The 15,277-nt window shown below is 41.7% G+C and overlaps 1 protein-coding gene across 2 annotated transcripts; it reads left to right on the forward strand.

Annotated features, from left to right (window-relative positions):
• Window positions 1–283: 283 nt before the first annotated feature.
• Window positions 284–9,289, forward strand: LOC311141289 (B-cell CLL/lymphoma 7 protein family member A-like). 2 transcript variants are annotated; one of them, XM_084176576.1, is made up of 6 exons: window positions 284–465; window positions 1,343–1,424; window positions 1,627–1,720; window positions 1,826–2,005; window positions 8,313–8,416; window positions 8,556–9,289. In XM_084176576.1, exons 1-6 carry the CDS (start codon window positions 374–376, stop codon window positions 8,628–8,630), a joined length of 627 nt encoding a protein of 208 aa, XP_084032702.1. In that variant the 5' UTR covers window positions 284–373; the 3' UTR covers window positions 8,631–9,289. The 2 variants fall into 2 exon arrangements, with proteins under 2 accessions (XP_084032702.1, XP_084032703.1); XM_084176577.1 differs by having other exon boundaries at window positions 284–454.
• Window positions 9,290–15,277: the final 5,988 nt, after the last annotated feature.

Below are 15,277 nucleotides of genomic sequence, written 5' to 3' on the forward strand. Positions count from 1 at the left end.
GTTATGACAATTGAAAAAATAAGAAACACATTTGATTGCAAATGTATTTAATTTATTAATCCACTATAATTGCTTACTTCATTGTGCCAAGTAATTGTTTTTTTAAATTAATGTATAAATAGCCTATGCTTTAACTTTTGTCTTCTGGGAGACTTGGAAGATAAATGCTATAAAACTTTTGTCTGAAATAGTGCAACTTCTGTTCAGGCTGTCTGTCTACAAAACACAAAAAATTGTGCGTGCACGCGCTTTGCTTGTTCTGAACGCTGTCCTTGGCGCAGGCGCGTTACTTCCTCCTACAGCTCGCTTCAGTGTGTTTGCATTGTGTCTAAACTGCCGGCGAGTTTAAGAAAATATTTTACCAATAGCATTTATGTCGGGCAGGTCGGTCCGCGCGGAGACACGGAGTAGGGCGAAAGATGACATCAAGCGGGTTATGGCTGCTGTTGATAAAGTACGAAATTGGTAAGAGGGAAAGCGTTATCTAAGACCCGAGAGCAGCAATGCTAGTGGGGGAGGAGAGACCGGGAGAAGAACACATTTATGAAACGAAAGACACATTGAATGAAATTTGGTCGGATGATATTTCGGCTCTTGTGCACTGCGCTCTCGCGCCCTGATCAGAGGAGGTCGCTTAAACACTTATCATGTGGGAATATTACATATATTCATAAAATATTGTGGGTTGAACCTAGAAGCCATTTCGTTGTAGTCACATGAAGCCTTTGCCGTTCTAGCATACTACATGTACTGCTGGCTTGAGAAGCTTTGTCGGCTACTGTTTTTTCACCGCTCGAATGTTATCAATAATAACATCACAGCCGCCGTTATACTACAGCGGTCAATGGTTAGAATAGTTTCTATGTTCGTTGGGTTTTAAATTTAGCGCTTGGAGAGGTTTTTGTGACCTACAAATATAGGGAGCGCGTGGGGTGGTGGTGAGAAGAGGAACTGTGTAAAAGACCGAATTGCTTTACAATTCTATTTTGGATGGTCCCTATAGTTCAATAAAATTGCAATTTATAGATTTGCAGTCAATTTCATAGATTTGTGGATGTGTTAGTAGCCTAAATGTAATTACCACTCAATTCATTTAAATATTTTATTTGAGGCTATTCGTCTGTAGTCTCACTCATTGGGTAGATTTCTCAAATGGCTACAAGTAACAACAAATTCCTAACTTTCAAATTAACTTTCCACAGAAATGTTGAAGGACATTTTCTACATGGAATTGAAATGTAAAGTGAAAGTTCACAAAAATAGTACTGTTGTTTTGTTGACATTTTGAATTGAACACACAATTGCTAACAAGTGTTCCTCATTCCTTGTGTATCTAATGCAGGGAGAAGAAATGGGTAACAGTCGGTGACACATCCTTGCGAATCTACAAGTGGGTGCCAGTAACTGAACCCAAGTCAAATGATGTAAGTCCACAGGGTGTTTGGGGGCACCAATTGTGCAAAGTGCGGTGGATGATCACCAACATGCTTCCTTTCTTCATCTCCTTTCAAATTCCTTCTGGCATGACCTATATAAAGCGATTATATTGAGATAAAGTACATCATGTAATATTATGTTATACATAATAAATAGCACCACTACAGCATTTTATGTGCTATCTTGCAGAAGAGCAAAAATAAGAAAGGCAAGGATGACAAGTATGGGTCGGAGGTCACAACACCAGAAAACAGCTCCTCTCCTGGAATGATGGACATGCATGGTAAGAGCCAATTCACACCTTAAGCCAACAAAGAGCAAGACACTTCAAACTTATGTTCAATAATAGTTGTAAACTCATCTTTCTGTCACTTTCTGTATCTCTTAGACGATAACAGTAACCAGAGCTCCATTGCTGACTGCTCCCCGATGAAGCAGGAGAACAGCAACAGTGCCAGCCCTGCCCCAGAGGCCTCGGCAACTTTCCAGAGTGACAGCAACGAGGCTAAGAGCGACCAGAGCCAGTCCCCTGGCAAAGAGCAGCTGAAGAGCACAGACAGCAAGAGTGGTCAGTCAATATGCTACCTATCACAGAAAGGGAAAGGGAGAGCATTGCCTTAGTTTCAACTAAATTCTATGAAACCATACCATACATACAGCATCGTGTCCTCATTAAAGCTGTGCTCTTGTCTTACCTTAAGGTCTTTTCCAAGACTAGTGCCAACTTGTCAAACAATATGGCTTAACTTGACAGGCAGAATGCTTTCATCCAGCCCTCATAATCCCAGAATAGTAAAAAAATTGGCAGTTGCACTGTTGTCAATGTCAAAAGGGTACATGTTATGGCTTGTAGAGATGGCATTCATAAGGAACATTTGGTGAACAAAATCATGTATGCCATTTAGCAGACACTTTTATCCAAAGCGACTTAGTCATGCGTGCATACAAATGTTCTTTCATCTTCACCAATGTCATTGGTAGCGTTGGGAACAGTTCTATGAATTAACCCGTCAACATACAGAGAATGGCGTATAATTTTTTTTAGCAAGTTTTTGTTTACATTTTTCGGGCTAGAGATGCAGTTGAAGTCGGAAGTTTACATACACCTCAGCCAAATAGATTTAAACTCCGTTTTTCACAATCCCTGACATTTAATCCTAGTAGAAATGGCCTGTTTTAGGTCAGTTAGGATCACCACTTTATTTTAAGAATGTGAAATGTCAGAATAATAGTAGAGAGAATGATTTATTTCAGCTTTTATTTCATTCATCACATTCCCAGTGGGTCAGAAGTTTACATACACTCAATTAGTATTTGGTAGCATTGACTTTATATTGTTTAACTTGGGTCAAACGTTTCGGGTAGCCTTCCACAAGCTTCCCACAATAAGTTGGGTGAATTTTGGCCCATTCCTCCTGACAGAGCTGGTGTAACTGAGTCAGGTTTGTAGGCCTCCTTGCTCGCACACGCTTTTTCAGTTCTGCCCACAAATGTTCTATAGGATTGAGGTCAGGGCTTTGTGATGGCAACTCCAATACCTTGACTTTGTTGTCCTTAAGCTATTTTGCCACAACTTTGTAAGGATGCTTGGGGTCATTGTCCATTTGGAAGACCCATTTGCGACCAAGCTTTAAATTCCTGACTGATGTCTTGAGATGTTGCTTCAATATATCCACGTAATTTTCCTTCCTCATGATGCCATCTATTTTGTGAAGTGCACCAGTCCCTCCTGCAGCAAAGAACCCCCGCAGCATGATGCTGCCATCCCCGTGCTGGGATGGTGTTGGGATGGTGTTCTTCGGCTTGCAAGTAACCCCCTTTTTCCTCCAAACATAACGATGGTCATTATGGCCAAACAGTTTTATTTTTGTTTCATCAGACCAGAGGAAATTTCTCCAAAAAGTATGATCTTTGTCCCCATGTGCAGTTGCAAACCGTAGTCTGGCTTTTTTATGGCGGTTTTGGAGCAGTGGCTTCTTCCTTGCTGAGCAGCCTTTCAGGTTATGTCGATATAGGACTCGTTTTACTGTGGATATAGATACTTTTGTACCTGTTTCCACCAGCATCTTCACAAGGTCCTTTGCTGTTGTTCTGGGATTGATTTGCACTTTTCACAGCAAAGTACGTTCATCTCTAGGAGACAGAACGCGTCTCCTTCCTGAGCGGTATGACGGCTGTGTGGTCCCATGGTGTTTATACTTGCGTACTATTGTTTGTACAGATGAACATAGTAACTTCAGGCGTTTGGAAATTGCTCCCAAGGATGAACCAGACTTGTGGAGGTCAAATTTCTTTTTTCTGAGGTCTTGGCTGATTTCTTTTGATTTTCCCATGATGTCAAGCAAAGAGGCACTGAGTTTGAAGGTAGGCCTTGAAATACATCCACAGGTACACCTCCAATTGACTCAAATGATGTCAATTAGCCTATCAGAAGCTTCTAAAGCCATGACATCATTTTCTGGAATTTTCCAAGACGTTTAAATGCACAGTCAACTTAGTGTATGTAAACTTCTGACCCACTGGAATTGTGATACAGTGAATTATAAGTGAACTAATCTGTCTGTAAACAATTGTTGGAAAAATTACATGTGTCATGCACAAAGTAGATGTCCTAACTGATTTGCCAAAACTATAGTTTGTTAACAAGAAATTTGTGGACTGGTTGAAAAACAAGTTTTAATATTATTTAATTTTTTTGTCATTTTAGCAGACGCTCTTATCCAGAGCGACTTACAGTTAGTGAGTAATGACTCCAACCTAAGTGTATGTAAACCTCCGATTTCAACTACATATTGACAAACCATAATCAATGATTAGGGTATGGAAGATATCATGAAATGCTAAACATGCCTCTTAACAGTATTGTAAAAATGGGCATCTACCGAGAGAGATTTGTTCACAAGTCTGAGCATGTACTCTGGGCAACAAGAGTATCTCATATATTTGGAGAAAGTTTAGCTGTTATGCACTAGACAGGCAAACAGATTGTTTGTTCCTCTTGTGGGGTTGAACAAAGGATTTCACTAAGGCCTACTGTAGTTTCTGTAGTAATGAGCTGGTAAAACGGTCTGCCATGCCAATGCCGTTTAAGGACGGAGTGCAAAACTCCTTACAAACTACAGTGTGTCAACTTGTCATTGATGTAGTTTTCACCAAGTAGCAAGCTAAACACCCTTGAGAGTAGTATTTTCCATAATACAATACCAACCCTTTGTTCTGTACAGTGCCTTGCAAAAGTATTCATCCCCCGTAGCGTTTTTCCTATTTTGTTGCATTACAACCTGTAGTTTAAATGAATTTTTATTTGGATTGCATGTAATGAACATACACAAAATAGTCCAAATTGGTGAAGTGAAATGAAAAAAATAACTTGTTAAAAAAATATCAGAAACTTTGAACATCCCACCGAGCACCATTTAAATCCAATATAAAAAAATTGAAAGAATATGGCACCACAACAAACCTGCCAAGAGAGGGCCGCCCACCAAAACTCACAGACCAGGCAAGGAGGGCATTAATCAGAGAGGCAACAAAGATAACCAAAGATAACCCTGAAGGAGCTACAAAGCTCCACAGCATAGATTGGAGTATCTGTCCATAGGACCACTTTAAGCTGTACACTCCACAGAGCTGGGCTTTACGGAAGAGTGGCCAGAAAAAAGCCATTGCTTAAAGAAAAAAATAAGCAAACACGTTTGGTGTTCGCCAAAAGGCATGTGGGAGACTCCCCAAACATAAGGAAGAAGGTACTCTGGTCAGATGAGACTAAAATTGAGCTTTTTGGCCATCAAGGAAAACGCTATGTCTGGCGAAAACCCAACACCTCTCATCACCCCGAGAACACCACCATGTTTTTCATCGGCAGGGACTGGGAAACTGGTCAGAATTGAAAGAATGATGGATGGCGCTAAATACAGGGAAATTCTTGAGGGAAACCTGTTTCAGTCTTCCAGAGATTTGAGACTGGGACGGAGGTTCACCTTCCAGCAGGACAATGACCCTAAGCATACTGCTAAAGCAACACTTGAGTGGTTTAAGGAGAAACATTTTAAATGTCTTGGAATGGCCTAGTCAAAGCCCAGACCTCAATCCAATTGAGAATCTGTGGTATGACTTAAAGATTGCTGTACACCAGCGGAACCCATCCAACTTGAAGGAGCTGGAGCAGTTTTGCCTTGAAGAATGGGCAAAAATCCCAGTGGCTAGATGTGCCAAGCTTATAGAGACATACCCCAAGAGACTTGCAGCTGTAATTGCTGCAAGGAAAAATGCCAAGGGGGGTGAATACTTTCGCAAGCCACTGTACATACATCGACGCCGATTTCTTGCCACAAGATGGTTCTGTAATGTAGAGTTTTAAGTAAGCTATAATAAGGTATTTGTGTCATCACTCAGATTTGGTCATATTATTTGGGAGAAAATACAGGTAAATAAATCGTCCTAGGTCATGTCACAATCAGACCTTGTCTACCAAGATCTGCGATAATACACCCCAAGCAAGGTCACTCATGCCACTTCTGTGAAGTTGAAACTATTGTGGATAGTAAAGAGAAGAATAACATGCAACCCTCAACGGCCACATTGCGTGCGTGAGTGTTGCAAAATACATTTACACATACATGTTATTCAATAATTTCACCCACACCGCTTGTGCGAACGAGTGTCTGCGTAGCCAAACGCTAAAATAGAACTTGGTTCTATTTGACACTCCACACGCTGCAAGTCCCCTCCTCATTGGTTATCAGGAAGATTCAAACCCACGTGGATGCTTGAAAGACAAACGAGGAGAGATTAAATAAAGATAACTAACTAAAAACTAACAAGGTTTCCCTTTTTATCTGTGAATTAATAGTTGGAGTAGAGAAACACGATTTTGTATGACTCCGGGTAAAAATTCTAATGTCAGGTAAAATAACAACCCAATGTTCATCTCCCAGGACAAACTAGCTAGCTAAATGTCCATGAATGTTTTGTGTGTGTTCGATTTGCCCCAAAATTAATATACAATGCCTTCGGAAAGTATTCAGACCCCTTGACTTTTTCCACATTTTGTTACGTTACAGCCTTATTCTAAAATTGATTACAAATAATAATAATCCTGAGCAATCTACACACACTACCCTATATTGACAAAGCGAAAAATGTGTTTACATTTTTGCAAGTGTATTAAAAATTAAAAACAGAAATACCTGATTTACATAAGTATTCAGACCCTTTGCTATGAGACTTGAAATTGATCTCAGGTGCATCCTGTTTCCATTGATCATCCATGAGATGTTTATACAACTTGATTGGAGTCCACCTGTGGTAAATTCAGTTGATTGGACATGATTTGGAAAGGCACACACCTGTCTATATAAGGTCCCACAGTTGACCGTGTATGTCAGAGCAAAAACCAAGCCATGAGGTCGAAGGAATTGTCCGTAGGGCTCCGAGACAGGATTGTGTCGAGGCACAGATCTGGGGAAGGGTACCAAAAAATGTCTGCAGCATTGAAGGTCCCCAAGAACACAGTGACCTCCATCATTCTTAAATGGAAGAAGTTTGGAACCACCAAGGCTCTTCCTAGAACTGGCCGCCCAGCCAAATTGAGCAATCGGGGGCGAATGGCCTTGGTCAGGGAGGTGACCAAGAACCCGATGGTCACTCTGACAGAGCTCTAGAGTTCCTCTGTGGAGACGGGAGAAACTTCCAGAAGGACAACCATCTCTGCAGCACTCCACCAATCAGGCCTTTATGGTAGAAGGGCCAGACGGAAGCCACTCCTCAGTAAAAGGCACATGACAGCCCGCTTGGAGTTTGCCAAAAGGCACCTTAAGACTCAGATCATGAGAAACAAGATTCTCTGGTCGGATGAAACCAAAATCAAACTCTTTGGCCTGAATGCCAAGCGTCACGTCTGGAGGAAACGTGGCACCATCCCTACGGTGAAGCATGGGGGTGGCATCATGTTGTGGGGATGTTTTTCAGCTGCAGGGACTGGGAGAATAGTCAGGATCGAGGCAAAGATGAGCAGAGCGAAGTACAGAGAGATCCTTGATGAAAACCTGCTACAGAGCGCTGAGGACCTCAGACTGGGGCGAAGGTTCACCTTCCAACAGGACAACGACCCTAAGCACACAGCCAAGACAACGCAGGAGTGGCTTCGGGACAAGTCTCTGAATGTCCTTGAGTGGCCCAGCCAGAGCCGGACTTGAACCTGATCTCTGGAGAGACATGAAAAATAGCTGTGCAGCAACGCTCCCCATCCAACCTGACAGAGCTTGAGAGGATCTGCAGAGAAGAATGGGAGAAACTCTCCAAATACGGGTGTGTCAAGCTTGTAGCATCATACCCAAGAAGATTCAATGCTGTAATTGCTGCCAAAGGTGCTTCAACAAAGTACTGAGTAAAAGGTCTGAATACTTATGTAAATGTGATATTTCCGTATTTTTATTTGTAATAAATTTGCAAACATTTCTAAACTCTTTTTGCTTTGTCATTATGGTGTATTGTGTGTAGATTGATGAGAACATATTTTTAAATACATTTTAGAATAAGGCTGTAATGTAACAAAATGTGGAAAGTCAAGGGGTCTGAATACTTTCCGAAGGCATTGTAGTTGGTTCACAGTTGGTTTTGATATTTTACCCTCATGATTGCGTCTAGTGTGAATGGACAAAATCAACATGGGCGCGATGACGGACGCACGCGCGTAGTCGGCATGTAACAGAAAATTAACTTGCCTATTGTAAGAATTGTATGTTCTCTTTTAATCAGAACTGTTACAGAAGTAGGACTAGTGTACAAACACTAATGCCTTGTCCTTTCTTATTCTATTTGCTTAAAGCATCTTGTCTACCATGGTTATGCAAACAGACTTTCTGGTATTGCAGGAAATGTTCACTCCTCAGAGTTTTCCAACACAAGCACACCCAAGAGGGACGGAAGGTCCACGGCAGGGAATGAACCATCCTCAGACACTCCTCAAGATTCTCAGGTCCTCCCCTCCACCACCATCCAAGACTAGAATGTCTTTATATATGTTAAAGTCAATTAGACATTTTACTGATGCAGTATAATGAAACTCATTTGACATCAAGTCAAGTTTTCTGAAATAATTTGTTTTATTTTTGCAGGAATCTGAAGATGGCACTCCTCCCAATAAGAAGGGCAAGTTGGAAACTCCCTCAGCTGATTTTGAGGAAATCTAACTTATCTTTTCCCATCACCAATTCTTCGACCTGTCGCCATTTCCTAATCACTTCAGGTGTCTTAACCTCTCCTGTGTCTTCATCTCTTTCTTCTTCTGCATTGGTCCCAGAGGAGTCCAGCATCCCCCAACCCCCTCTCATTTTGCCACTAACACCTGCTGTTGTTTTGGTTCTCTGCCAAAGTATATGTACATACAGTATTTTGATTTAGTCATTTTTGTTGTTTTGCTCAGGAGGGTCAACACACTGTTTGAATCCTTTTATGATCTGTTGGTTCTGCTGCGGTTGTAACCTTTTATTACTTTGACAGTTAAACATGAGTTAAATTAACGATAAGACAACACCTACATTTTTTATTAATTAGTGGCACTCAGTTGCATATTGGTTTCCCTTTCTCCTCTTGTGAAAGCTTGTAGCATAGGCATACTTCCAGGTTTGTGTGCCTTGAATTACTAGAATAATGTGTGTAGATTTGTTTCTATAGTGTGTATACTTCACTCTGGTATATCAATTGCCCATTGCCCAGTTTTTGTTAACCCTTAAAGCATTTTTCAGTGCAAATGTAGGCTGCTTGGTTATAGCTCTTTGAATACCTCACTGAAGTCCAGCAGTGCTGGCAACACTATGTATAGATTATTAAACAATAAGTATAACCTCTACTTGCAAAGTGTACGTGGCCTAAATAGTTATGTTTCCTCGTCAGCCTTTGCCCAACTAAAAATGCCTTATTCAATTAGTCCTACAGAAAGTCAAATGTTGAATATTGTCTTCTTTTGGGACCCCTTATTTGTATTATTATTTTATTAGTGTTGAATACATTTGAGTGGGGTTTAACTAGCATTATTTATTCCACAAATATTAATTGATTTTGCCATGTAAAAGGTTTTAAAATAAAAAATCTACAAAAACAACTTGTTATACAGCTGCCACAGATATAAATCTACAATGCAGATAGCTCTAGTTTAGATCCCTGTAATATGGATATCTTCCGGAATTGAGTCAGAGAGGAAGAGGCGACACGAGGTTTTACTTCAGAATGTTTGTATGGAGGTCAATGAGTGTCGAATTTGGTCAACATAATTTTGTATTGCTAATTTGCTACATGAGGCTTATTCTAATAAGTTTCGTAATGGCATTTCGGCAACTTTAAAAAAAAACACGTTATATCTGAGTTTTGCCTGTTGTCATAGAGATGGAGGACTCATCATGGCTATAACCCGTTATAGCATGGACATTGCCATTGAGGGCTTCCACCAGGGCTTCCACCTGCAAGTGGCAGGGCTTGCAAACTACCACAGATTGCAAAGGGAAACCCAGACGTGAGCTGCTCAATAACGTGAGCCTACCAGATGAGCTAAATGCCTTCTATGCTCACTTTGAAGCAAGCAACACTGAACAATGCATGAGAGCACCAGCTGTACCGGACGACTGTGTGATCTCGCTCTCTGTAGCCGATGTAAGACCTTTAAACAGGTTAACATTCACAAGGCCGCGGGGCCAGATGGATTACCAGGACGCGTACTCCGAGCATGCGCTGATCAGCTGGCAAGTGTCTTCACTGACGTTTTTAACCTCTCCCTGACCCTGTCTGTAATACCTATACATTTCAAGGAGACCACCATAGTCCCTGTGCCCAAGAACGCCAACAGAGAGGGCTGCCTCACTTCTAGTTCTTAGGAAACTTTGCAGTATTTTGATTTTTTATTTCTTACATTGTTAGCCCAGAAAATCTTAAGTATTATTACATACAGCCGGGAAGAACTATTGGATATCAGAGTGGCGTCAGATTACCAGCACTACGACCAGGAATACGACTTTCCCGAAGTGGATCCTTTGTCCGCACCACCCAGGGCATTTGAACTGATTCTAGAGGCCGACCCAAAACAACGCCGCCGGAGGAGAGGGAGCCGGAGCGGTCTTCTAGTCAGACTTAGGAGGCAAGTCATTTTGTTCACCTGACCTAGAATTCCTCACAATCAAATGCAGACCGTATTATCTTCCAAGAGAATGATCTTCGGTTATAGTTACAGCCGTGTATATCCCCCCTCAAGCCGATACCATGACGGCCCTCAAGGAACTTCACTGGACTTTATGCAAACTGGAAACCATATATCCTGAGGCTGCATTTATTGTAGCTGGGGATTTTAACAAAGCAAATTTGAGAAAAAGGCTACCTAATTTCTATCAGCATATTGACTGTAGCAACCGCGCTGGAAAAACACTGGACCATTGTTATACACATTTCTGCAATGCATACAAGGCCCTCCTTTCGGCAAATCTGACCATGACTCCATTTTGCTCCTCCCTTCCTATAGGCAAAAACTCAAACAGGAAGCACCTGTGCTTAGGACTATTCAACACTGGTCTGACCAATTGGAATCCACGCTTCAAGATTGTTTTGATCACGTGGACTGGGATTTGTTCCGGGTAGCCTCTGAGAATAATATAGACGTATACACTGATTCAGTGAGTGGGTTTATAAGGAAGTGTATAGGAGATGTCGTACCGACTATTAAAACCTACCCTAACCAGAAACCGTCGATAGATGGCAGCATTCGCGAAAAACTGAAAGCACTAACCACCGCATTTAACCATGGCAAGGTGACGGGGAATATGGCAGAATACAAACAGAGTGGTCTTTCCCTCCGCAAGGCAGTCAAACGGGCAAAACGTCAATATCGAGACAAAGTGGAGTTGCAAGTCAACGGCTCAGACCCAAAGACGTATGTGGCAGGATTTACAGACAATCACGGACTACAATAGGAAAACCAGCCACGTCGCGGACACCGACGTCTTGCTGCCAGACAAGCTAAACAAGTTCTTTGCCCGCTTTGAGAATAACACAGTGCCACTGACGCAGCCAGCTACCAAGGACTGTGGGCTCTCCTTCTCCGTGGCAGACCTGTCCTTTACTTAGATTTGTGCGTATTAGGTTTTTGCTGTGGAACTGTTAGATATTACTTGCTAGATATTGCTGCACTGTCGGAACTAGAAGCACAAGCATTTCGCTACACTCGCAATAACATCTGCTAACCATGTGTATGTGACCAATAAAATTGAATTTGATTTGTCTAAATGACTATCGCCCCATAGCACTCATCTGTAGCCATGAAATGCTTTGAAAGGCTGGTCATGGCTCACAACACCATCATCCCAGACACCCTGGACCCACTCCAATTTGCATACCGCCCCAACAGATCCACAGATGATGCAATCTCTATTGCACTCCACACTGCCTTCTCCCACCTGGATAAGAGGAACATGTGAGAATGATAATTGACTACAGCTCAGTTTAACACCATATTGCCCTCCAAGCTCATCACTAAGCTCGACCCATTGGGACTGAACACCTCCCTCTGCAACTGGATCCTGGACTTCCTGACGGGCCGCCCCCAGGTGGTGAGGATAGGCAACAACCCATCAACCACGGGGGCCCCTCAGGGGTGCGTGCTTAGTCCCCTCCTGTGCTCCCTGTTCACCCACGATTGCGTGGCCACGCCTAACTTCAACACCATCGTTTAGTTTGCTGACGACAAGACGGTGGTAGGTCTGATCACCGACGACGATGAGACAGCCTATAAGGAGGAGGTCAGTGACCTGACAGTGTTGTGCCAGGACAACAACCTTTCCCTCAACGTCAGCAAGACAAAGGTGCTTATCGTAGACTACAGGAAACAGAGGGCCGAGCACGCCCCCATTCACATCGACGGGGCTGTAGTGGAGAGGGTCGAGATCAAGTTCCTCTGTGTCCACATCACTAAGGAATTAACATGGTCCACACACACCAATACAGTCGTTAAGAAGGCATGACAACGCCTCTTCCCCCTCAGGAGGCAGAAAATATTTGTCATGGGCCCTCAGATCCTCAAGTTCTACAGCTGCAGCATTGAGAGCATCTTGTATCTACCTCAATTACCCCTGCACATAGACTCGGTACTGGTACCCTGTGTATATAACCAAGTTATCGTTACTCATTGTGTATTTATTCCTCGTGTTATCTTCCTATTATTTTTGCATTGTGAAGTGCCCTTAAGTAAGCAGTTCACTGTTAGTCTACCCTGTTGTTTACGAAGCTTGTGACATACATTTTGATTTGATTTTGATTTATTTGAAAGTAGTCAACTGGGTGGGAATTCCTGAGTTTGGAGCAATCAGCCAATGAAGAAGAAAATGTACTACTTTTTAAAATGGAGATAACCTCAATGGCGCTGCCCATGCTGTCACAGACGCTATAATGGCACAGATACAAAGATGAGTCCTATCTCTATGGCCTGTTGTTCACACAACTATTTGCCCTCTCATTAGCTAGAAATGGTCCCACCTGATCTTGCCTCCCGCCTGCCTTCCATCTTTGAGGACATGTATTTCCATTGTTAGATCGGTCACTTGACTATCTTGTCATTATAAAACACTCTTTGGTTTAGTTTACTAAGCTACAGTGCAGAGTATAGGTTTTGACTAGATGGGATACAGTTTGTCAGAACTGAATTTTCATAGCAGGTTAGGAGAATTAACGTAGCATTTTAGGAGAATTAGATTAAGGTTAGGTAAAGGGTTAGCTAAAATGCTAAAAATGTCAACTTTAGATGTCAATTTGACATCAACTGTATACCATCTACCCATGGACAAGAGTATTGGCAGGCATAGCGACATAAAGAGTATGTTTTAATATCATGTACACACATGAAACAAGTCTATGTCCATAAAGCCATTTCTGAAACCAATCAATATTAAACCTGAAATGTAATTTACAAACAACGAAAGTCAGATACTGTTGCGTTAGAACTCCACAGTAGACTAGACTACGGTCAATGCTATCAGGGATCCTTACGTCCCTACCCTTAACTTCAATGGGGTAGGAAACAGGAGAGACAAATGCATGTTACGCCCCTGAAGACCCTGAGCTGTCAATGGACAGTGAACTTGAAATTGATCCTGACAAAAGTGAGGAGAAAGAACCTGGATCGTCAGGTGGGGTGAAGGCTTCCGAGCCTCACCCCAATGATCAGGAAGACTCTGGCCCAATGGGAGTACGATTCATGGAGAAAGTGGATCCATGCCTTTTGGTCGATCCGTTTGTGGTCTCGATGGGGACGAAAGCGGTGTCCTGCTTACCGAGGTAAAATTAGTTTCATATAGGATATTCGGTTCCCTCGCCAATAGCTATTGAATCAAGCATACCATGACTATGAAGATGGTATATTCTGAATTCTGAAAAGTCCACATCTTTTTATTTTTTAAATAAAGTTTTGGATTTCAATTTTCAATAGCTCTTAGATTCTGAATATATCATGTTCATAGTCATGGCATGCTTTGTGTAAGAGCTATTGAAGATTGAAATCCGAAATAGTATTATTTAAAAAATGAAATATATAAAAAAAGTTTGGATTTTTCTCCATCCACCCCTGATTCAGGATATACTATCTTCATAGTCATGGCATGCTAGCTATTGACGAGAGAACCGAATATCTACCAAATATTTGGTCCTACCTTGCTCTCTGGAGCAGAGCACTGCTAAAAGGAGTGATAACTGGGGCGGGGTTCAGTGTTAAGGTGGATCAACTGAAGTTAGGGGATCCCTGGTGTCTGTGATGCAGAGACGTCACTAGACATTCAGAACACCTGGGGCTGACTCCGGGTCAGTAAACCCATGGAATATGGTGTCAATATATTTTTGTACATCTATTAGCAAGTGCATAACTATATCGTAATTTTGTCATGCTGCGCGCACTGTGCAGTTCCAAAATAATCCAAATGGTGGCAGCATAAACCACAAATTCATGTTTTGCATGAAAAAAAAGATATAGTTACGTGCAAAATAGCAGGAATGGAATTTTAGGCTGCCATCCTTTGGGTTATGTTGGAACTACATAAACTCACATTAGCAGTAGGCTTGTATTATAACTGTAGGTGGGGGGGGGGGGGGGGACAACTTTTGCAGATAATATGTACAAACGCAGGCACCAAACACACTTGAAAATCATGATTTTATCATATTTGTGGTAATAAATCACAGATTCCAAGGTCAATTAGCTATATGACAATATTTATACCTAATTACTTACACAAAAACAAATACACCCCCTCCAACACCCCTGTAGTAACAACACTTCACAATTTTACACACATGTACATACCAGCATACAATCCTTTCTCCAACTAAAGATGAGAAATTAAACAAAATGAAGCTGTAGGTGCAAACCTGTCTATGACTTCACTCCTTCCCAAGCGTGTTAGTATGTATATATTTGTCAATTGTCATGATACATTCTATCTTGGGTCATTGCCAGGTATGTAGATGTCTTAATGCACTGAAAGATCTCTCACAGCTGCTAACTGGGATGGTCAGTGCGGCCTGTATGATTATCTTCAGTGATGGGAACATACAGTCCGGTCCATAAGTATTTGGACAGTGACACAATTTGCATCATTTTGGCTCTGTAGGCCACCACAATGAATTTGAAAGGAAACAATCAAGAAGGTCTGATTTCATTATTACTGAAACAGGATACAAGTGAAAAATATAAAGATCCAGTCCATTAAAAAAATTGGAGGCCCCTTACACTTCAGTGTTGTGATGCAAAAAATTCTAGCAAAATGTATAGCGCATAGAATTAAAAAGGTATTGTCGGACATTATTCATTCTA

The sequence above is a fragment of the Coregonus lavaretus genome, assembly GCF_964263955.1.
Source record: "Coregonus lavaretus genome assembly, chromosome: 14".
Taxonomy (NCBI): domain Eukaryota; kingdom Metazoa; phylum Chordata; class Actinopteri; order Salmoniformes; family Salmonidae; genus Coregonus; species Coregonus lavaretus.

Excerpts from the sequence above, each read along its gene's own strand:
- LOC311141289 (XM_084176576.1), top strand. The coding sequence starts at position 374 with ATGTCGGGCAGGTCGGTCCGCGCGGAGACACGGAGTAGGGCGAAAGAT. Across the intron at positions 1,425-1,626 it reads CTGAACCCAAGTCAAATGAT|AAGAGCAAAAATAAGAAAGG; the intron begins GTAAGTCCACAG and ends GCTATCTTGCAG. Across the intron at positions 1,721-1,825 it reads TGGAATGATGGACATGCATG|ACGATAACAGTAACCAGAGC; the intron begins GTAAGAGCCAAT and ends TGTATCTCTTAG.